At 30.2% G+C, this 23,674-nt stretch overlaps 2 protein-coding genes across 12 annotated transcripts; one reads left to right on the plus strand and one right to left on the minus strand.

Moving 5' to 3' along the window:
* Nucleotides 1-71: 71 nt before the first annotated feature.
* Nucleotides 72-3,913, plus strand: LOC132939906 (large ribosomal subunit protein bL35m-like). 6 transcript variants are annotated; one of them, XM_061007331.1, is made up of 5 exons: nucleotides 72-207; nucleotides 1,019-1,111; nucleotides 2,025-2,217; nucleotides 3,172-3,279; nucleotides 3,589-3,913. In XM_061007331.1, the coding sequence occupies exons 2-5, from the start codon at nucleotides 1,078-1,080 to the stop codon at nucleotides 3,818-3,820; spliced, it is 567 nt and encodes a 188-aa protein (XP_060863314.1). In that variant the 5' UTR covers nucleotides 72-207; nucleotides 1,019-1,077; the 3' UTR covers nucleotides 3,821-3,913. The 6 variants fall into 6 exon arrangements, with proteins under 6 accessions (XP_060863314.1, XP_060863315.1, XP_060863313.1 ...); XM_061007332.1 differs by lacking the exon at nucleotides 1,019-1,111 and having other exon boundaries at nucleotides 75-207; XM_061007330.1 differs by lacking the exon at nucleotides 72-207 and having other exon boundaries at nucleotides 727-1,111.
* Nucleotides 3,828-23,312, minus strand: LOC132939904 (major facilitator superfamily domain-containing protein 12-like). Of its 6 annotated transcripts, none has more exons than XM_061007326.1 (9): nucleotides 23,295-23,312; nucleotides 20,004-20,306; nucleotides 17,149-17,232; nucleotides 16,831-17,026; nucleotides 16,410-16,533; nucleotides 15,623-15,976; nucleotides 4,961-5,072; nucleotides 4,235-4,385; nucleotides 3,828-4,156 (listed from the first exon to the last, which is right to left on the minus strand). In XM_061007326.1, the coding sequence occupies exons 2-9, from the start codon at nucleotides 20,269-20,271 to the stop codon at nucleotides 4,000-4,002; spliced, it is 1,446 nt and encodes a 481-aa protein (XP_060863309.1). In that variant the 5' UTR covers nucleotides 20,272-20,306; nucleotides 23,295-23,312; the 3' UTR covers nucleotides 3,828-3,999. The 6 variants fall into 6 exon arrangements, with proteins under 6 accessions (XP_060863309.1, XP_060863308.1, XP_060863306.1 ...); XM_061007325.1 differs by lacking the exon at nucleotides 23,295-23,312 and adding an exon at nucleotides 22,929-23,181; XM_061007323.1 differs by lacking the exon at nucleotides 23,295-23,312 and adding an exon at nucleotides 22,862-23,180.
* Between the last annotated feature and the right edge of the window lie 362 nt (nucleotides 23,313-23,674).

Here is a 23,674-nt window from a genome sequence, read left to right on the forward strand (position 1 = left end):
ACTATAGATTATCGTATTCTAATCTATAGTATTTGCTATCAGCCATCAGAACATTTCTTCCCACTGAGGTAGATAATAGGTTAGGTTAAGTTTATGCAATTAATGCCAATTATCAATCTCGGTGCTTCTTCCAAAATTGAAAATAATATAATATATTGTGTGATATCCACTGACCAGCATCAGTTTTTTAACTAACCACAATTTTAAGTATGTATTATAATTATTAATTGCGACTTCGGTAATGCAACGCTAACTGATCATAGACATACAAATATGTGTATGTATGTCTATGCTGTGGATACGTATTTTCATCGAAATAATAAAACATGTTCTTAAATGCATCGTATTTTCAAGCTATAGCGTTCTAAAATTCATAGTATAAGGAATAAGAAGTATGCTCAATAAGACGGCGCATATTTTTTTAAGGGGCAATGTATAACTTATATAGGCAACCAACAATAAACACAAGGCGACGTCACGAGTATACATATTTTAATCTTATGCACAAAAACACAATGCGATGCACATGCGCGAACTAGGACGAAAATACGGTTCGAGTTGATCATACTTCTTATTCCTTATACTATGCTAAAATTCAGCGCATCGGATCATCGTAGTTTCAATCATAGGTAAAACCACAGATAAATGTATGTTTATATCACGGATATAACTATTATATCTTAGTCCGTGGTTTATAATATATCTGTGGCTAAAACCACGGACTAAGATATGGACTAAAACCCATAGACGATAGATCTATAAACTAATTATAGGTCTATGCAAAACCTGATGGTCTGATGCATAGATCATAATTCATATTTCATAATATACTACCTATATTGTATGTGATCTAACTATCTAAGGTCTGAAATACTTTGAATGGATATGCGCCAAGGACTTTATCTTAGTCCGTGATATGCGCTTAAAATCACTGATAAGGCCCGTTATCTATGCTGATAACTGATACGAATAAATGAAGATGTTCTGAAATAAAGCGATTTTTACCAATTTCATGTAGGTACCATACTGTATTTAAGTCAAGAATTGCAGCGTTGCATTACAATAACTTTCAAAACAATGTTTAGACGAGCCTGTGGTTCTATTTTATCCGGTTAGTAACATATTTTATTAATATCTGTTTAAAGTGTTTCCAATTTTGAACTAAAATGAAATAAATGTTTACAGACTAATTCATGGTAATCTTTGTCATTTGTAAAATTTTCTTTTAATTATTTTGTTTTAACTCAGAGACCCACGCAAGGTGCTTTTACATAACACGTTTTTGATTTTTAATTGTCAATACAAGTGCTGCGAGTGAGTGACCATGTCGGGTGTATATGTGCTACTAATAATTTTAAAAAAAAAATTCAGAGCTAAACTAGAATTGTTTGGAAATTAAGTATTTGAAAACTACTGAAACGTATGAAGTATGTCAATCTCTCTTGTCAGGACCTAATGTGTTATATGATGACTATTGTATTGATTAGTATTTTTATTGGTCTTAGTAAGTCTTAGAACGACAATAAGTTATATTTTAATTTATTATCAGAGTTTGAGACTTATGGCACCTAAAATCATCAAAATAAGAGCTCATAATAGCATCTAATAAGCAAAAAAAGGTTAACCCCCCTTAAACTCCAAAAAAAAAATAATAAAGTCTCTTCAAATACTTCTTTCTTTCTCTCTTTGAAAGTACTGGATATTTGTGCTTGTTCCGAGTATATTTATCTAAGAAAGTTCTATGGTTTGAAGCTATAGCGAAAACCATACCTATACTAATATTATTATGATCATAGGCGCAAATTGACTAAATTTTTTGGAGGGACTCAAGCCTCCTTCCCCATAGGCCATATTGCTTAGTACCACAGAATAAAAAAATTCGTACTCTAGTACTCATTACTAGATTTTGAACTGGGGAGACTAAGTACCCCCAAGCCCCCCCCCTATTTGCGCCAATGATTACGATGTATAAATGAATAATAACATTCAAACTATCTATACTTAATAATTTTTTATATTTTCAGGTGTTCGCCTTATGCGTCCACATCTAGAGAATGTTTCAAGTAAAACTACAGGGTCTAATCTATTTGGTTCTTTAAATAAGAACTTTAACAATTTTGAAACAAATAGGTTCTATTCGTCCATTTTATCCTCCAATTTTAAATCAACAGAAGGAATTGTGAACAAGAATACACCTATTCCTCGATCCAGTATAATGTAAGTACTATATAATGTACATAATTTTTATTTATGACATTAAAATATCTAACTAAATCAGGAAATGGAAATTTATGTTAATGAATGTCTGATTATTTAAATAATTATTTTTGTCAAGACTTAAAACTATTAGTACCTAAGATTTGATTTAAGATCTTTGATGCTTAAATGTTTTTGTTTGACTTCAAGTCTACTATATACGTCAGGGTGGGCCAATTTATAATTAAATAAATACACTGAGGGCTACCATAAGAAAAAAAATCTCTCACCATGAGAATTTTAATTCGCTATGGATAGTATACAAACACGATACCTACATACGTACGAAACGAGCTAAATTTAATCATGGTTATGGACGTTTAACATTGCAAGTTATTTTTTAATACAAGTCTTTTAGAGGTAGGGGATCAAGAAAAAAGACTGTAGGCTGCAGGTTGGACCGCCTTGATGTATGTTAACAATTTGCTTAACAATTATTATATTTAAAGTTTTTATCTAAATTTACAATGTATGACAAAATACTATATACTTACATCTAAACTAGTTTACTTTGTCTCATATAAGACTAACTTCAGGTAACAGGTAGGGACAGATTGGGCCATCGGTAAATCGGGAAATTTCAGAAGGGGTGCTTACTATCATTGGTGGCTGTTTGTCGGAAACAAAACTGATTTAATTAAGTAGTTTGGTCTGGCCAAGTTAGACGAAAATCTGTTGCTACCTGGAGATACTTTTGTATGTGACATAGTATATATTATATTTGAAAATTCTATACAACGTTAAAAAATAAAAATCTATTATTGTACGACTATGAAATTATATAAAAAAGAACTTGAAAATCAGAATATAGTATAATATTATTCATTGAAAATTATTATTAATTACATTTATAATAATAATATTATGTGACCATACTTGTATTTCAATTTTATTAACAAATGTATCTTATTTTAGGTTTGATTTCAATCTTCAACAAAAGAGGAATCTAACAAAGTTTTCATTACAAAAAGGGAAAAGGAAAACTGTTAAAACAGTTGTTGATCGATTTTATCGCCTGGGATGGTAATTCTTTAAATATTTAACATGTTAAATTGTTTACTTCATTTTAAATTTAAATTAATATATTATTAATTATTATGTACACATCTAATCTGTTTAGTTTTTTGTTTTTGTAATCCACTAATATGTGTGTTTAAATTATATTTTGATATTATTTTATACAAATTGAATATTTTTATTATAATATTAAGTATTTAATTAATATAAGTATAAATTGCATTAAAATAAATATTCAAAACAGGTTGATAAGAGAATACTTATTTCAAAATTATATTTTTTGTTTAATATTATTGCATTGTGTACATTTTTTAGGGGTATATGGATTCGAACTAAATGTGGACGACAAAAAAAGTTGTGGAAAAAACCAGCTGCTAGAAAACGAAGATTGAGACAACACGTGTTTTGTAATGCCAAACAGTCTACGCTTTTAGATAAAATGACAACAAAATATTGGAAGAAAAGAAGGTTTTATCCAGATGATCCTTATGAACCTTATCATGATAGAGAAGAGTATCCATTTACTAGAAAAACTCCAATATCTTAGTGTAATACAGTTGTAATATCTTTTAAGTGTTTGTAAGAAATATAGAATTAACATATGCACATATAATAAAATATATTAGGTGTATTTACATTATACGTTATTATCAACTACTAAAATAATTAAAATATTTCTAAACCCTAAAATAGTAGAGGAACATATTTTATTTGTACAATTTAATTTCAAATAACTATATGAGATGATGATCTCTTTGTTGCCTTTATAAGTATTTTTGGTATTGTTAAAAACACTAATAAACCAATTAGTGCAAGTGACCCACTGCTAAATGCCAAAACATCTCTGTAATAATGAGAGCATTTTTCCAAGTCTGTGCATTTCCTAAACAAAAAATTAAAAAAATAATATATAGATTATCATTTGCTTATAGTAAAATATACAATTTGTTTAACTTATTACATGAATTCTATTCCAATGATGACTAAACCATTAATCAATTTATCAGAAAATGTGACTGAACTGTATATGAAAGCTCCACAATCTGTATCATTTCCTATAAGGTTTGCAGTGACACTAAGGCTTAACACTGAAGTTATTGCACTTCCTGAACCTTAAAAATTAAATAATAATTCATATTTTAAAAATTTTAAAAATTGTATTCAAAAGATTAATTAAAGACAGTTATTTTATACTTCAATATTAAGAATACACACAATATGTTGATTATAGCCAATGCATAATAAAAATTGTTCTTGAAACAAATTAATTACAATTCATTGTACATTTTTGTTGGAATTTAGGAAAACGTTAAACCTACTATTATGCAAACACATAATTTACTAACTTAGTATAGGTACTTAAATAACAATTATAAAGTAATTATGTACAATTATTTAACCTTCATCAATCTTAAAATAAAATAGTATGTACATTGTGCATTCATTTTAAACTCTTACACATTTCCTTATGAACTTATGACCAATAAGGAAAAATGTTTAAATGTGCCTTATAAAAAAAATATTAAAATAGAGTAGATACTTAACATTTCATACATTGGATAATATATTATAGCCACTGTATAAATGTATTTGATAATCTGTTGCCAGACATAATATTTTTTAATATTTACTTAATTTAATTATTTATTTTTATAGCTTAATAATTAAAAAATTAAAAATGTATTACCAAAGCATACTGCAGCTAAGCATAAGTAGTGATAAGTCAGTTCGTTATTAGGATTGAAAAATACCAATAATGATCCAAAAATCGATATTATACTACCGATTGTAAAGATCACCTAAAAAAATAAACAAAATATTACCTTATGTGGTTAATTAATTCAACAATTGATTTGTGATATTTTAGTAAGGTTCTATCATTTATTTTTTTTGTAAAAATGTTCTAAATCTTGTTCTACATCAGTAAAATATATTTTGATATATCCTCTTAAGTCCTAGTCACTCATCCTAGACCTAACGAATATATTTTTCAACCCAAAAAGCACTTGTACCACACCACACCACAGTATTAAATATGCCTTGGGCACAACGGGGAATGAAAAATGTGGTGGGTATGGAATGAGAAGGTGGTTTTTCTAAATTTCTAAAGACTAAGAAGTAAGAACCATAATTATTTTTCATAATATGTCTCTACTACATTGTAGTATAGATTCAGCTTACTGGGTGTCCACTAGAATAAATGGTGAATTATAGATACCTACCTGGTTACATATTTACTAAACTTTTGTTACCTATATTTAGATTTTAAGCAAAGTGATGAATGTAATGGTTATACAGTGTTGTGTGTTTTATTTTTGTTGTTACTTTTGGATTAGTAAAAATGCTACAATATTCAACTTGAGAGTGGTTAATTGTAGCAAATTAGATCAAAAGTAAAAATTCACCGTAAAATGGGGTGATTCCGGATAAAACCATATTTTTGTAGTTATCTTATCATTTTGGATTACACATTTAATAAAAGTTGAAAACTAATACTCCATAGACCTATAAACTAATGAACAGCGTGCGGCACAGCGCATTCCACTCCGCCCTGCCATCAATGCTAAGTGATAACTGAGAGAGAAAGTAGTAAAGGAGCCCCCATAAGGAACTGTATACATTTTACTACTTAGTTTCTTTTCTCAATCACTATATCGTACCCCTGACTAGTGACTTCTCTCTCGAAGCGCTGTCCATTATACCTATAGTTTAAAAGTCTATGTTAATATCTATTAGGTATATCCTCCATAGAAAATAATATTTATTGGTAAGATATTATTTCATTGCGGTTTTCGGCAATCGACTCGCTAACTTGTTTAATATAATAATTTATGTGTGTGAAAATATTGTTCATTAATTTATTTTCACATTTTAGTATTACATTGTTAAAATTATTTCAAAACGTGGTATGACTTCGGACACGAAAATTACGATGCCCAGATCATATTTTAAGAAAAACAATAAATTTACAATTTACATACATGATATTATAATATTTTATTAAAGTTTAGTTTGATAGTTATTAGTTGATGTTTGAAAAGTAAACAATTTTTAATTTCAAGATGACATTTTTTAAAAAGTAAAAATTATTTTATGTTAAGTTATTAAAAATGTGTGGGCCCGACTTCGACGTCCTCCCTCCGGACCCAGAAGAAAAAGCCACTTTGCTGGCCAACGCCGAAGAAGCTTTCCGGGTATTCTACAAAATGGTAGAGGACATCCTTTCATTGAAGGAAACCGAAGAAAGAGCAAGGCAGGCGGCCGAACGATGAGCTCGATCACTGGACTCGGACAACCGACCTTCGGTCCGTCAGACGGCTGGCCACCGCACCGAAGTCGAAGGACGCGCACCAGGAAGGCGAGAGGCCAGTATAGTATAGGACAGTACGAGAACTCGAGACCAGCGGGTTAGCCAGCCGGTTCGATAAGTCCGGAACAACAACACTTATAGCAATACGCAATTTGTATCTTGTTTTTTTTTCTATTTTGACTTAAGCCCCCCCCCCCCCCGGGCTTGGCGGACGCATAAGGATGTAATATTGATAACTAGTTGTGTTTGTCAATAAACGATGGTGGTTGTAATGCAAATCGCGGTTCTCTCCCCAGTCCTCGATAATACGAAAAAAAAAAAAAAGTTATTCAAAATATTAAATAAACTATATTATATTTACAATAAAGCTATAGTTTTTTTTGTTTAATTCGTTACATTTTTTTTTTAAATATCTATGTTGTCTGAAGTCAACCAATGTAATTATAACATTGGTTTTTAATGAAATCAAATATGTGTCCAAAGTCATCCCATTTTGCGGGTCCTCTCTCCTCTGGACAAAATTCAACTTTTAAAAAGGCGTGAAATTTAATGAGTTTAATGAAATAATTCTTCAGCTTTATGATTTGAGATTTCAACATAGGTATCTAAAGAACATGGTATATTTTTATCATAATTTTAGAAACAATATAATATTGGGGTTAATTTTTGAAAAAACGTTCAACATCTGCCCGGAATTACCCTATTTTACGGTACTTTCAAAATAATCAGGAAAATTGGAAAAATTAAAATATTAACACATCAGTTTTTGACAATACAGTCGAGTCTCAATAGGGAGATAAAAATTAATTCGACTAATGTATTTTTCGAGTTATATAACTTGAATTTTTTTAAAAAATTTTCTTATAGGGACAAAAAAAAATTTGAGTTATCGGGCCATCGAGGTTTTCGAGTTATCGAGAGTATATTATTTTAGTTTAAGATTCTCAGCGGAGCGAATACCGTAAAATATATAGGTACTAGGTAGATTTTATTTGTCATTTCGGTATACCGTATCTCTTCGGTTTTTCAGTATACCGTATAGTTTTGGTTTTTGGTGTACCGTATCACTTCAGTTTTTCGGTACCTATACAGTATAATTTCGGTATTTCGGTATACCTACCGAATTATGTCGGTTTTTTGGTGTACTGTTTCAAACCGGTATTGAAATCAATACCGTAATACCGAAAATTATTTCCAATACCGTCAGCCCTACGTTACAGTAACCCACTTGTAACATATTGTACAGCAGACCTGCAACATCCACTTACTCGCTTTTAGATTCTAAGCGAAGCGATGAATATTGATTTTACAATGATGTGTATTTTTTTTAATTGTTTTTTATTTTTGTGTCTGTCATCACCTTTTAGGACAGTAAAAGTGCTTGGATTTTCTTCAACAGTAACTTTTCTGATAGGAAAGTGAATCTAGTTGGTACTTTGGGGGGTCACAAGTAAAAATTTCCTAGTAGTTTTCAAAAGCGACGTGAAAAACAAAAGAAAAATTAGACAACATTTTGACAAAATACGGAAAAATCACGAAAATTAGCAAATTATTTTGAGTTGAGAATTCATAAAATTTTTCATTTTAAATCTAAGATTTGAAAATGTAATATAAGGTTACTCATAAGTTTGTCTACCGTTATCAAAAAAAAAATGTCTACAAGAAACTTAAATTAAATTTTTATGAGCGTCTGAAATTTATATTTTTACAACATTTGATATTCACTCGATTTCTCATGTAACAATTTTCTTATTTTATTGTAATTAAAAAACGAATGACTATAGATACTTGAAAATTTCACTGAATGTTTATATTAGCATTTTCTATATACCATAACATTTTGAAAATATTTTGACTCTTTTTGAGCTGTTTACGGACATTGTCCGTTTTAATTTTTTTTCTATGAATATCAATAAAGTTTTATTTGTTGGGTAAAAAAGCGTGAAAATTTAATATAAGGCTCCTGATATATCGTTCTAATAGCAGTTGAAAAATATTAAAAATACATAGGCACAATTTTTTTTTAAAAGCATTTAAAGTTCAAATTTTGACAACATTTATCAAATTTATAATTTATTAATTATTTTTTAGTTAAAAATGTATAAAATGTTCAACTTTTATGGCTAAGGATTGAAAATTTAAAATAAGGTTCCACGTAAATAGGTTATACATAAATTACTTTATTCACAATAATGTCATCAAATATACTTGGTAATATCATAGGCTGACTGACCGTTTTCGCTCAGAATCGTTTTTCTTATACAATGATATTATATCATTGAATTCAAATTTAACACCATCCACTTGTAACCTACTGTACTGACATCCACTTATCCACCTTTTTTTTGTTGTAATTTATTTAAAAATGAATAACTATCAACCGTAGTATTGGAATTGTCACCAAATACCTATTAACATAGGTAAGCATTTTCTAGATATGGTGTAATTTTCAAAATATTTTGGTTCTCCTTGGGCTACCTATTTAATATTTATAGACATTTAAAAATTCGATTGGTATAAAGTTCCTCTTACAGCAATAGTAAAATATTATTATTATTTATTATTAATCTTATACCTATTCTTATTATCTTATAATTTTATTTATTATCTTATTCAAAAAGTATCAAATATACCTACATATCACAATATTTTTATAGGCATTTGACAAAATTGAATATTGAAACGAAAACAACGATTAGGCCTCGAATGGTTTTAGCCATAGTTTATTGAAATTAAAAATAATATTAAGAGGACGTCACACCCACATATGTGTTGTCCCAGTATTACAAATGTACGACCTAGCAAAAACTGTTGTGTGCTGGACAATTTTAGTCCCTCTGTATTTATAATATAAGTAGCCAATTATGAAATAGGTACCAAACTTTATCTATGCCGTGGTGTTTTTATTATTTGGATAACATAAATACATTTAATTATTTAAAGTTATCAGTTTTAGAATATATTAGGGTTTTTTGTTTTTTTTTTCATTTAATTATTAAAAAATATTGGTTAATGCTATCAAAAAAATTAAAACACTGACACAGATATGCAGTAATTTTATTCAACACTAACAATACAGAGGGAGTAAAGTTGTATGGCTTAAAACATTTTTTTCTATGTTGTATATTTGTAAGACGGAGACAACACATATGCGGGCGTGACGTCCTCTTAATCGTAGACTTGAAACTTTTCATCATTAGGTAGGTATTTAGGTACATTATATTAAAATATTATTTTCTATGAAATTTTCATAATATATAGACTAATAATTTTGAGCTAAATCTACCTATAGGTAGGTACTATACGTCAATAGTATTTTTCATTTTTACTAGTTGCGGATGACAACATTTTGTCATTAATAGTCAAGTCTATCACATTGTTAGAAGTAAAAATGAATAAATATTTTCCAAGTATTAATATTAAAAATTATGACTAGGTACGAGACCCTTTTAATGTGTCTATTAGTGACTTGGTTGATTTAAAACTTGTTGAAGAAGAAAATCTCTGTTCAATTAAAAATTATCGAACATTGCAGTTGAAATTCAAAAAGATCACTCTCAATAAATTCTGGATATGTTTCTAAAGAATATCCAGAGATATCTATAAAAGCACTGACTATTCTTTTGCCGTTCTCAACCTCATATCTTTGTGAACAAGGGTTTTCAGCGCTTACGAATATAAAAAATAAAAAACGAGAAAAACGAGAAAAACTAAATTCAGTGGAAGAAGAAATGAGAGTATGTCTGTCAACTATTCGTCCAAGAATTAAAAATATTTGTAACGCCCATCAGGCACACATTTCTCATTAAATATACCTATTTATAAACTACACTTTTTTTTGTAAATAAATTTAATAACTAATTATACTGTAATTGTAATATTAATAAATAAATAAATAAATAATTAATAAATATTTGTTATCCCATCAATCACACATTTCTAATTAAATGTATATAAAAGTATAATTAATTCAAAACAATTTTGTTCGTCTAAAAAAAGGTCAGTGTGCCGTGAAAATTTTTTGAAGTGTACGGTGTGCCGTGTATAAAAAAAAGTTTAAAAACCACTGGTCTATACCCAGAGCCTGGAGACTAGAACATGTCCATGAATTTGACCCACCCACTTTCTATGATAAGACCCAAACCAATACCAAAAGTTAGCGAATAGTTAGCAAATAATAGCAAATTTACTATAGAAGTTAGCAAATCATTATTGAGGCAGTTATAAGCATTATTTATTTGGGTGGGCCAAGTTCAGGTAACCCACCCACTTTGTCCGATCGTCTCCAAACAAACGCCGTTAGTTAGCAAACAGTTAGCAAATAATAGCAAATCAATTTTTGAAGTTAGCAAATCAAAATTCTATTTTTGGCCGATTTTAGAAAAAAAAATTCCAGCCCACCCACTTTGTCCGATCGTCTCCAAACAAACGCCGGTAGTTAGCAAACAGTTAGCAAATAATAGCAAATCAATTTTTGAAGTTAGCAAATCAAAATTCTATTTTTGGCAGATTTTAGAAAAAAAAATTCCAGCCCACCCACTTTGTCCGATCGTCTCCAAACAAACGCCGTTAGTTAGCAAACAGTTAGCAAATAACAGCAAATCAATTTTTGAAGTTAGCAAATCAAAATTCTATTTTTGGCCGATTTTAGAAAAAAAAAATTCCAGCCCACCCACTTTGTCCGATCGTCTCCAAACAAACGCCGGTAGTTAGCAAACAGTTAGCAAATAATAGCAAATCAATTTTTGAAGTTAGCAAATCAAAATTCTATTTTTGGCCGATTTTAGAAAAAAAAATTCCAGCCCACCCACTTTGTCCGATCGTCTCCAAACAAACGCCGGTAGTTAGCAAACAGTTAGCAAATAATAGCAAATCAATTTTTGAAGTTAGCAAATCAAAATTCTATTTTTGGCCGATTTTAGAAAAAAAAATTCCAGCCCACCCACTTTGTCCGATCGTCTCCAAACAAACGCCGGTAATTAGCAAACAGTTAGCAAATAATAGCAAATCAATTTTTGAAGTTAGCAAATCAAAATTCTATTTTTGGCCGATTTTAGAAAAAAAAATTCCAGCCCACCCACTTTGTCCGATCGTTTCCAAACAAACGCCGGTAGTTAGCAAACAGTTAGCAAATAATAGCAAATCAATTTTTGAAGTTAGCAAATCAAAATTCTATTTTTGGCCGATTTTAGAAAAAAAAATTACAGCCCACCCACTTTGTCCGATCGTCTCCAAACAAACGCCGGTAGTTAGCAAACAGTTAGCAAATAATAGCAAATCAATTTTTGAAGTTAGCAAATCAAAATTCTAATTTTGGCCGATTTTAGAAAAAAAAATTCCAGCCCACCCACTTTGTCCGATCGTCTCCAAACAAACGCCGTTAGTTAGCAAACAGTTAGCAAATAATAGCAAATCAATTTTTGAAGTTAGCAAATCAAAATTCTATTTTTGGCCGATTTTAGAAAAAAAAATTCCAGCCCACCCACTTTGTCCGATCGTCTCCAAACAAACGCCGGTAGTTAGCAAACAGTTAGCAAATAATAGCAAATCAATTTTTGAAGTTAGCAAATCAAAATTCTATTTTTGGCAGATTTTAGAAAAAAAAATTCCAGCCCACCCACTTTGTCCGATCGTCTCCAAACAAACGCCGGTAGTTAGCAAACAGTTAGCAAATAATAGCAAATCAATTTTTGAAGTTAGCAAATCAAAATTCTATTTTTGGCAGATTTAAGAAAAAAAAATTCCAGCCCACCCACTTTGTCCGATCGTCTCCAAACAAACGCCGTTAGTTAGCAAACAGTTAGCAAATAACAGCAAATCAATTTTTGAAGTTAGCAAATCAAAATTCTATTTTTGGCCGATTTTAGAAAAAAAAAATTCCAGCCCACCCACTTTGACCGATCGTCTCCAAACAAACGCCGGTAGTTAGCAAACAGTTAGCAAATAATAGCAAATCAATTTTTGAAGTTAGCAAATCAAAATTCTATTTTTGGCCGATTTTAGAAAAAAAAATTCCAGCCCACCCACTTTGTCCGATCGTCTCCAAACAAACGCCGTTAGTTAGCAAACAGTTAGCAAATAATAGCAAATCAATTTTTGAAGTTAGCAAATCAAAATTCTATTTTTGGCCGATTTTAGAAAAAAAAATTCCAGCCCACCCACTTTGTCCGATCGTCTCCAAACAAACGCCGGTAGTTAGCAAACAGTTAGCAAATAATAGCAAATCAATTTTTGAAGTTAGCAAATCAAAATTCTATTTTTGGCCGATTTTAGAAAAAAAAATTCCAGCCCACCCACTTTGTCCGATCGTCTCCAAACAAACGCCGGTAGTTAGCAAACAGTTAGCAAATAATAGCAAATCAATTTTTGAAGTTAGCAAATCAAAATTCTATTTTTGGCCGATTTTAGAAAAAAAAATTCCAGCCCACCCACTTTGTCCGATCGTCTCCAAACAAACGCCGGTAGTTAGCAAACAGTTAGCAAATAATAGCAAATCAATTTTTGAAGTTAGCAAATCAAAATTCTATTTTTGGCCGATTTTAGAAAAAAAAATTACAGCCCACCCACTTTGTCCGATCGTCTCCAAACAAACGCCGGTAGTTAGCAAACAGTTAGCAAATAATAGCAAATCAATTTTTGAAGTTAGCAAATCAAAATTCTATTTTTGGCCGATTTTAGAAAAAAAAATTACAGCCCACCCACTTTGTCCGATCGTCTCCAAACAAACGCCGTTAGTTAGCAAACAGTTTGCAAATAATAGCAAATCAATTTTTGAAGTTAGCAAATCAAAATTTTATTTTTTGCCGATTTTATAATAGTTAGCGAAATAATAGCAAATTATTAATTATTATTTTTGCATTACTCTTTTATATTATTTTTAGATTATGAATTACGATAGTATCCATAATAAAACTCATATACTCATATACGATATTAGTTATTACTTATTAGGTGTAATTGTTAGTGTTTTATAAAATAGATACGTGTATGAGTATGAGTATGAGTAAACGTGTTGTGTTATTTTACCACCTCAATCCAAACTAGTGGTGAAGTGCTGAAGTCCCCAACAAATATTATTTGTGTTCCATAATCCTGTTTAATATTAATATCTTAGTCCGTTAATAGATTTACATTTGTCGTGTTCATCTTATTAGCAGTAACCACGATATGTGATGATACCAGAAGACATTAATCGTGTGAAAAAAACACAGACTACAGAGTGTGATGCATACACGATGATTGAACACTGGTTGATCATGATCCGGTCGTAGTGTTAGTTTGGATTGAGGTGGTAAAATAACACAACACGTTTATTTGCTTTATGTCACTAATTAGTATATAATATTATTACAGACAAATAATACACAGGCATGAAGTTCGTGAAAGTGATGTAGGTATTAACTATACTATTTATAACATGGTCAAATCCCATATAATGTAGATATGAAAATATTTTTGTAACCCCCCACCCATAAAAAAGGCTTATGTACGCTACTCAAGCAGATTGAGAATATTTTAGAAGTTGTCATATCACCAAGGATACGAAAAATCATACTCATACACGTATCTATTTTACAAAACACTAAAAATTACACCTAATAAGTAATAACTAATATCGTATATGAGTATATGAGTTTTATTATGGATATTATCGTAATTCATAATCTAAAAATAATATAAAAGAGTAATGCAAAAATAATAATTAATAATTTGCTATTATTTCGCTAACTATTTGCTAACTACCGGCGTTTGTTTGGAGACGTTCGGACAAAGTGGGAGGGCTGGAATTTTTTTTTCTAAAATCGGCCAAAAATAGAATTTTGATTTGCTAACTTCAAAAATTGATTTGCTATTATTTGCTAACTGTTTGCTAACTACCGGCGTTTGTTTGGAGACGATCGGACAAAGTGGGTGGGCTGGAATTTTTTTTTCTAAAATCGGCCAAAAATAGAATTTTGATTTGCTAACTTCAAAAATTGATTTGCTATTATTTGCTAACTGTTTGCTAACTACCGGCGTTTGTTTGGAGACGATCGGACAAAGTGGGTGGGTTACCTGAACTTGGCCCACCCAAATAAATAATGCTTATAACTGCCTCAATAATGATTTGCTAACTTCTATAGTAAATTTGCTATTATTTGCTAACTATTTGCTAACTTTTGGTATTGGTTTGGGTCTTATCATAGAAAGTGGGTGGGTCAAATTCATGGACATGACTAGAACACATTATTTAAACCATTCAACCATTTTAGGTTAGGTACGTTAGGTCGATTTTAACTAGTAACTTTCAAGTTATAAGTTAATAACATTGTTATATTTTATATGATATAGTATTTTAATAATTAATAATAAAATATATGCCAAGATATTGTCAACAATTAGGTAGTTCACGTTCAAGTCCTATAACGTAAATAGGTATATTAGGTACCAATAAAAATAAATTACTCATAGTAATAATTATATAGGTAATTTATAATAGGTACCTACCCGGCTATTCATATATTATAAGGATACTTACTAAAATAACCTATACCTTCATTATAAAAATATAGTCGTCTGACCCACGGTCTCCTTTCAGAATCGTTTATCGACCATATTGTATATACAAATACATTGATCTATTTTTGAATTACAATTTAACACATTTATATAGGTAACTGCAGTACCTATAGTAACCTATATTTGAAAGTTGTAACTATAAGAAAGGCTGAGGAGGTTTTATTTGTTTACTATTTTTAAGAGAGGAGGAATGGGCACGCAGTGGATATATTCATTAAAATTGGCCCTCCTCTACACTTTTTTAGTTTTTCCCATTTCAAGCGCCTTGTGTAATAGCCAATAAGTATGAGTGTATTATCTATATTGTTAAATAAGTAGGTACTAACCTAACTAAGCCTTATGGCGTATTATTAGGTACTTATTATTACTTATTGGTTATTAGCCTTGTATTATATATTTATATACAGTATACACCTAATATTGCTAGAAAATTATTATAATAATATCTCATTGAAGTGTACAAATACTATTCGAACTTACTTTATCAGATTTAAAACATGGTTTAACGTATTCCACGCCTATAGATGTGATCAAAGAAGACACATACGCCACTAATGGTATGCTAGCAATGGTACCAGATTCGTCAATTGCCGATTCGTTGATGAAAAGTGGTATATAGATCAGAGCTATATTTATCAGTAGCTTACAAGTCGTAAACACAACAGCCACTTGATACAGCTGAATGTTTTTACAGAATGTAAGTATTTTATCGAAATTTATTTGTCGATTCTGCCTGTACATCAACTTTGTATTGGTAATTCGTGGGCTTTTCAATAGCCCGTGGAAAATAAACGCAGAGAACACTCCAATCGTTGTAGCAATTAACGCTAACATCTATATTATATGACAGAGTATTTTTAAATTAATTACATGCGTAAACAATACGCATAGACAAATTAATAAATACCTATAGCCCGTATATAGGTACATAATATAGGTGATTGCAAAGGCGTGCCTAAGAATTTTGAATTGGAGGGGGGAAAATAGCTGACTGCCTGATCTAAAATTGAGAATTACAATTATAATTACATGTGTTGTACATATTATATTTGTTGAGTGTCCATGAGGGGAGGGGGGTTGAACCCTAAACCCCCTTGAGCACGCCTCTGGGTGATTGTACCTATATATTATATTATTTATATTAATTATAATTTATAAATCATGAGTAGTGTATAAATTATAATATAGGTAGGTGTAGTCATTGATTAAAAAATATACTATATTTAGCCTATGGTATAGTAGACCTCCGATATATTTTAAAACTAACTTGAAATTTTTCTGAATCGTTAGGACCAATGAGACTACCCATATTTCCGTTATTCCGTACACCTCTGAACACTAACCAAGCGATGATGAACATTAAAATATTCGTGGATACTGTGAATACGTATCTATATAAACACGAAATAATTGCAATTAGACGACACGATGCAGGTATACTAAATACTTATACTAATATACTATATATATATTAATTATTAAAGTACATATTATTATTATATAGGTGACTATGGTCTCTGGGGAATTGGTGACTATATCTACCTATATAAAATATAAATTATAAACAAACAATGAATATAATATTATTTGTCAATTGTATAATTGAATGACCGCTGTAAATATTATATAAATATATAATAGGTAATTAATAACTTATAATTATATATAATACATAATGTAAAACGCACCTTATTGAAGTTAATTTGCCTCTCTCTAAAGACAAATCAGTCAGCTCTGGTATCAACGACAAGTGGGAAATTTGAACAAGAGCCCATGCCATTTGGAATATTAATATCGAGCAAATATAAAGCAAGATAGCTACGACTATGGACAGATTCCAAACGTAATATATTAACGGAAAACTTATTGCTTCCATTACTGTGCCTGGAAAGTATGTGAATGTTCAATTAGTTTTTACTTGTGTAATAAATGATAATAATATTGCATTATAAAAACGATTAACAGAAATATATTTATATTATATTAGTACATAAAGACGTATTTACCTAAAAGCACCCAATTTTTCTTTTTTCCGAATTTGTCAACCATGATTCCCACAAATGGTGTTGCTATTGCATCAACAGTTTGACCTATACATAAATTATTAGTTGATGTAGGATATAATATTTAAATTATATTCGTAAATATCATAATTATACTATGTACCTATCTAACACCTTCTACACTTCTACAGTTCTACATTGTACATAATTATAACAACGAAAAAATGTCAAAAATACTGCAGAAAGATTCACCAACCATAGCGTAACCCTCTTTTCTTTTAAATAATACAGTTATTCAAAATCTGATTCTTTGATTTTTAAAATATAGGTACCTACTTAAAGTCTTAAGACCATATTTTCAAATCTTGATATTTTTTTGTAATACTTAAGGAGTGTTCTGTGGAGATACAAACTTCTGTTTCTCAAATGAGAACCCCCTTTTATATACTGTAAATTATTTAGCAGATAATTTATCTGAAAATGTGACGTATCAAAATCAAAGATCGAACGAGTAGTTTTTGTTACTTATTTAACTTTGTGTTCTAAGGATAGGGTCTATGAATCGTGATAATGGATTTGGAAGATTTGTCCATTTAAGGTGATTTGAAAATTATATTAATCTATCAACATTTATAATTTTTAAAAATGATCAAGTATAATAAATATTATATCCAATGTTAAATTTATTTTATATTGTTGTAAAACCATTCTTAAGGACAACTATCATTAGTATAAATATCTTAATAACTTAGAAACTACTTGTTCAAATTTTGATTTTGGTACAAGGAAGTGTTCAAAAATTTATTCACTTAACAATTTGCAGTATAAAACGGGGTTCTCATTTGAAAAATATAAGTTTGTAGTTTGTATCAAGTAGTATGAAAAATGCGTGACCCACTTGTAACCTACTGTACAGCAGCAAAGCGACACCAACTTGCCCACCTTTTTTAAAAATTATATTTGATACATTTTGTCAAAATTCAAATTTTATATGCTTATAAAAAAAACTGTGAATATATATTTATATTTATATATTAGGAGCCTTGTATTAAATGTTCACGCTTTTTGACCCAACTAATAAGAAATTAATAAAATAAACATATAGTATAAATTTCAAATAACTACAGTTTTTTGTTTTTGAATTAAAACAAAATAAGAAAATCGCAACTTGAGAAATCGAGTGAATATCCAATGTTGTAAAAATATGAACTTAAAATGCTTAAAAAAAATTGTGACTGGATTTTTATTATTTTTCAAATGTCATCGTAATAACATATTTAAGAGCCCTGTTTTAAATTGTTAAGCTTTTTTACCTAACAAATTAAATATTATTCACATTCAAAGGAAAAAGAACTAAAAAAGGTGGGTAAGTGGATGTCACTTTGCTGTACAGTAGGTTACAAGTGGGTCACTGTAATGGATGGTGTTAAATTTGAATTCAATAATATAATATCATTGTATAAAAAAACGATTCTGAGCGAAAATGGTCAGTCAGCCTATGATATTACCAAGTATATTTGATGATATTATTGTGAATAAAGTAATTTATATATAACCTATTTATGTGGAGCCTAAGAGCCTTGTTTTAAATTTTCAATCCTTAGCTATAAAAGTTGAACATTTTATAAATTTTTAACTACAAAATAATTATTAAATTATAAATTTGATAAATTTGGTCGAAATTTGAACTTTAAATTCTTATAAAAAAAATTGTGCCTATGTATTTTTAATATTTTTCAACTGCTATTAGAACGATATATCAGGAGCCTTAAATTAAATTTTCACGCTTTTTTACAAATAAAACAAATAAATTTGTATTGTATTGATATTTATAGAAAGAAAAACTAAAAAAATTGAAAACTGACTATGTCCGTAAACAGCTCAAAATAAGCCAAATTATTTTTAAAATTTTATCGTGTATAGAAAATGCTAATACAAACATTCAGTGAAATTTTAAAGTATCTACAGTCATACGTTTTTTAATTACAACAAAATAAGAAAATCGTTACATGAGATATCGAGTGAAAATCAAATTTTGTAAAAATATGAATTTCAAACGCTCATAAAAATTTAATTTGACTTTCTCGTTGACATTTTTTTTTTTTGATAAAGGTAGACAAACTTATGGATAATCTTGTATTGTATTACATTTTCAAATCTTAGATTTTAAAAGAAAATTTTTTATGAATTCTCAACTCAAAATAATTTGCTAATTTTCGTGATTTTTCCGTATTTTGTCAAGATTTGAGCTTTAAACGCTTATAAATAAAAACTGTGACTAAGGATTTTTAATTTTTTTCATCTGCCTTTGAAACAATAACCTAGGAGCCTATTATTAAATTTTCAAGCTTTTTTACCCAACAGATAAAATTTTATTGATATTTATAGAAAAAAAAAACTAAAAAAATGGAAACTGAAAATGTCCGTAAACAGCTCAAAATAAGTCAAAATATTTGGAAAATGTTATGGTGTATAGAAAATGCTAATATAAACATTCAGTCTAAATTTCATGTACCTACGGTCATTTGTCTTAGAGTTGCACTAAAAACCAAAATCGATTTTCTCGAAAACAGATTTTGCGTAAAAATTCTTATTTTCCTTAATTTTTCTTTTGTTTTTCACGTCGCGTTTGAAAACTACTGGGAACTTTAAATTTTAACCTCCCAAAAGTTCAACTAGATTCACTTTTTCATCGGAAAAGTTATTGAAGTTGAAAATCAAAACATTATTTCGACTACCTATAATTATAGTACCAAATGCCAATAGGTAGATATACCGTATACTTGTTTCGAGTTAGATGTATAATTATTGATTACTAGGTATATGTATAGTTTATAAATTATCTTGTAAATACTAGCCGAAAAACAGCAGAAATCCAGCGGTAGTTCCGGGCACGCCAACCACGTTTTGCATGAACACCATGGTGTAAGAAAACCAAATTGCTGCGGTGATGTCGTTGAACACGTGTCCGAAGCCGTAGGCGACGCGCCGACCGGTATCCACGGGCCGCTGCCGCAGATGAAGTGGATGCTCGTCACTATGATCCTCGGCTGCCGACGACCGGTCATCTTCTTCGCTCAGCAACCGCTCATATTCGTCTCCACAGTTCTCACACCGATCCATCATTGCGTGTAACGTTTGTTATTATTGAGTTGTAATATCTAACATAACCGCAGTTGCAATCAAAATTCGAAATATGGACCTTCGCATATATTCGAATCAGGGAAGGATATAGAGGAAAGATCTGGGTGATCTGGAGGGAGGGTGGGTTGCATTTATTTAAATGTACCTACGCAAAACAAATATTTGTCCTGTACATTTTTGAATAATATACAAGTATCAAATCCATCAATAGCGCTTAGCTTTATTGTTGGATTATCATTTAGATATGATGTAATAATTATAATATACTATACGCGCGGGATCTTCCAAATGTTCTGTACTTGTATGAATAAAATAACAATATTCCCTCCAATTTTGTCAAACCAAATTTGGATGACTCCACGCGGCCGCCCCTCCCTGCGGACTGTGGTATATATTATAGTATAATAAATGAACAAAAAGTGGTGGGGGAATGTAGCCAATGTAGGTAACCGCTCTATGACTCTATTGCTCTGCTATTCAGTATACAGTAGGAGTCGAGTGTTCCTACTAACTTGTCAGTTGTCATTGAGTAGGTCACAGTACTCAGTAATGTAATATGTTAAATTGTTGTGATACGGAACACGATTCTGAGCGCGGGAGATTTGCCAGCCTATATTATCATACAAATATATTTTTATTAATTATTATATTGATACGGTAATAACTATAAAAAGGCAATAGTATAGAATTAATCTAAATGCTTAAAAAATGTTATTGTGTAAATAATTAGTGTATTATTTTCCTGATTTTTATTTTCATAAATTTTCAATTCCTTAGAATAATTTTCCTGTAAATATTATATAGGTCTCATCACAAAAGCATTCCCGACAAATATTTTCTTGAATTTGATTGTTCTAGACGAACATCTTCCCGAAAATTACACGCTGCCATAATATAGGTAGGTAAAACTTTCTAATCCCCGTGAAAAATAAAATAGTAAAAAGTAAAAATAATTCCCAGTAGTTTTCAAAAGCATCCAGAAGAACAAAAACAATTAAGGGAAAATATGAATTTTTACGTACAACTAATTTTATTATTTTGGTTTAACTTAAAAAATGTTAATATAACCATTTTCAAAATATTTTGACTCTTTATGTCATGAGAAATTATTGTTAGTAAATATTTTTTTGCTTGATCAAAAAACTTGAAAATTTAATATAACTATATACAAGGTATCACATAAGTTGTTAAGAACTTAAAAAATACTAAGCATACATAGGCACAATTTTTTTTATAAACAATTCATCGGAAATCGTGTGGGGGGCTTGAGGGGGCTTAGCCCCCAAATTTCTGTCAAGCCCCCTTTTTTTAGTTTTATTGGATCGAAGCCCTCCCGCTCACATTGATGTTAATAATGTTAGCCCTCCCAGAAATTTTAATGGATTTCCACCTTTGAAGCAATTGATGTTAAATTGTTGACGACAACATTACGAACTAAATTGTTGACGACAAAATTACGAACATTTGCAAATTATTTTGTAGTTGGAAATTTATAAAATTTTAAACTTATATAGTTAAGGAATGAAAATATATATCAAGGTATCAAAAAAATCTAAAAAATATATTAACACAATTTTTCTTTACACACATTTGAAGTTCGTTTGGACAAAATTAGATATTTAAACGAAAAATAACGATGTTAATTTTATTATTTTATTGTAATTTAAAACTTATTTGTGGGTACTTGAAATTTTTTAGGTAGGTATATTTGTATATTTTAAACACAATAATATTTTCAAATGCAATGTTTTCGAAGATCGTTAATTTAACTTACTACCTATAACCTATGTATTAGTAATAGTAATAAAAAATAAATAAAATACTTAAATAGCACTAATATCTCAAAATATACTTAATAAATACTTAGTAGTAATATACTAATATAGCTATTATAGCCTATAGGCTGACAGACGGTTTCGTTCAGAATGATTTCCGTATACTTATGATTTTATATCACCGAATTCAAATTTAACACATTCATTATAGTGACCCACTCGACACTTGCAGCACATCAGAGAGGTACACTTGCCCGAATTTTTCAAATTATTTATACATATGTATAAGCCTTAAATATTTCTTACAACTGTGGAATTATATGTGAGTTTGCTGTGCGAGCTCTGAGGGGGGGGGGGGGGCTACCTTGTTCCTCATTCGAACGACGCGCGACGTGTAGAATTCGTATTTAAACTAAACGATCTATCATACATAACCAGATGCGGACTGGCTACTTTTGGTCCAGGGTGACAAATTAATTAGGGGCCCGTAAATTTTTTTTAAACTTATTTAAATTAGGAAAGAGTTTTACATTACAATAAAAGTTAAATAAGAAAGGGCTCGAAAATGGTAATCGGGGCCTGTATTATAAATACAAGTGGGGGCCCGGGGTGCTGCCTGGTTTATAGCACCCTGGGCCAGTCCGCCCCTTAACATAACTATATAACAGTAGGTACCTATAGATAATTAATAACTAGTAATTAGAGAATACAGGGTAATGTTTAATTTACAATGTATTTACTATTTACGATAATAACTAATATTATGTAGGTACCTGAAATAAGCATTATAATAATACCATATATTATGCGCGCTTTTTCTTCACGCAGATGTAACACCTAAACATATAATAGGTCTTCGGGTACCTCAGCCCTCAGGTATACAATATCTATATCGTTCGACGGTCGTCTCCTGGTGCCGCAGATACCTACACAAATATACAATGTATTACGACGTTTAAAAAATATGTCTACGGACCACGGGCACACGACACTGATATAGTGATAAACGATTATCGCGAAAAAAAAGCACGCAGGACCGTGTTGCACGGATCGCTGACAAACACTGCGATGTGACGGGTTTCTTCGGCGATGGAAGCCCGCGCGGGTCCGCCGTGTTGTGATGTAACCCGAACACATCATAAGCATAGAGGTAGAATGGTAGATATATAATATTATAATGTACATGATAATATTATAATACTATTATGAAGGTAGGTAGCTGGTACCTACGCGCGTTGATATTAATGTTCAAGTTAGCTATGTGGTGGGGTGATGATCACGATCTGCCCGTACTGTATATTGTATAGTTGGGGCGGCAATACTGGTCGTGTCCGGCTTCTCGTTCACCACACATAATCACCTACATAATATATTCTTTATGTCTATATAGGTAATAATTTATACGTCGAACTTATTACACACAAATATAATATACATAAAACACGTGTGTGTAAATATTTAGTATATATTTTCTACCTTACTACCGGATTTGCAACAAATAAGGTAATAAAGAGTAGTCTTTCTAAAACTATTTGTCAAAATATTAATATTATTTCTTATATTCTAATCCACACAATCTGCTTGTGTTGTATTATTTTCATTTGTCCTAG

Source organism: Metopolophium dirhodum, chromosome 2 (genome assembly GCF_019925205.1).
Source record: "Metopolophium dirhodum isolate CAU chromosome 2, ASM1992520v1, whole genome shotgun sequence".
NCBI classification, from domain to species: domain Eukaryota; kingdom Metazoa; phylum Arthropoda; class Insecta; order Hemiptera; family Aphididae; genus Metopolophium; species Metopolophium dirhodum.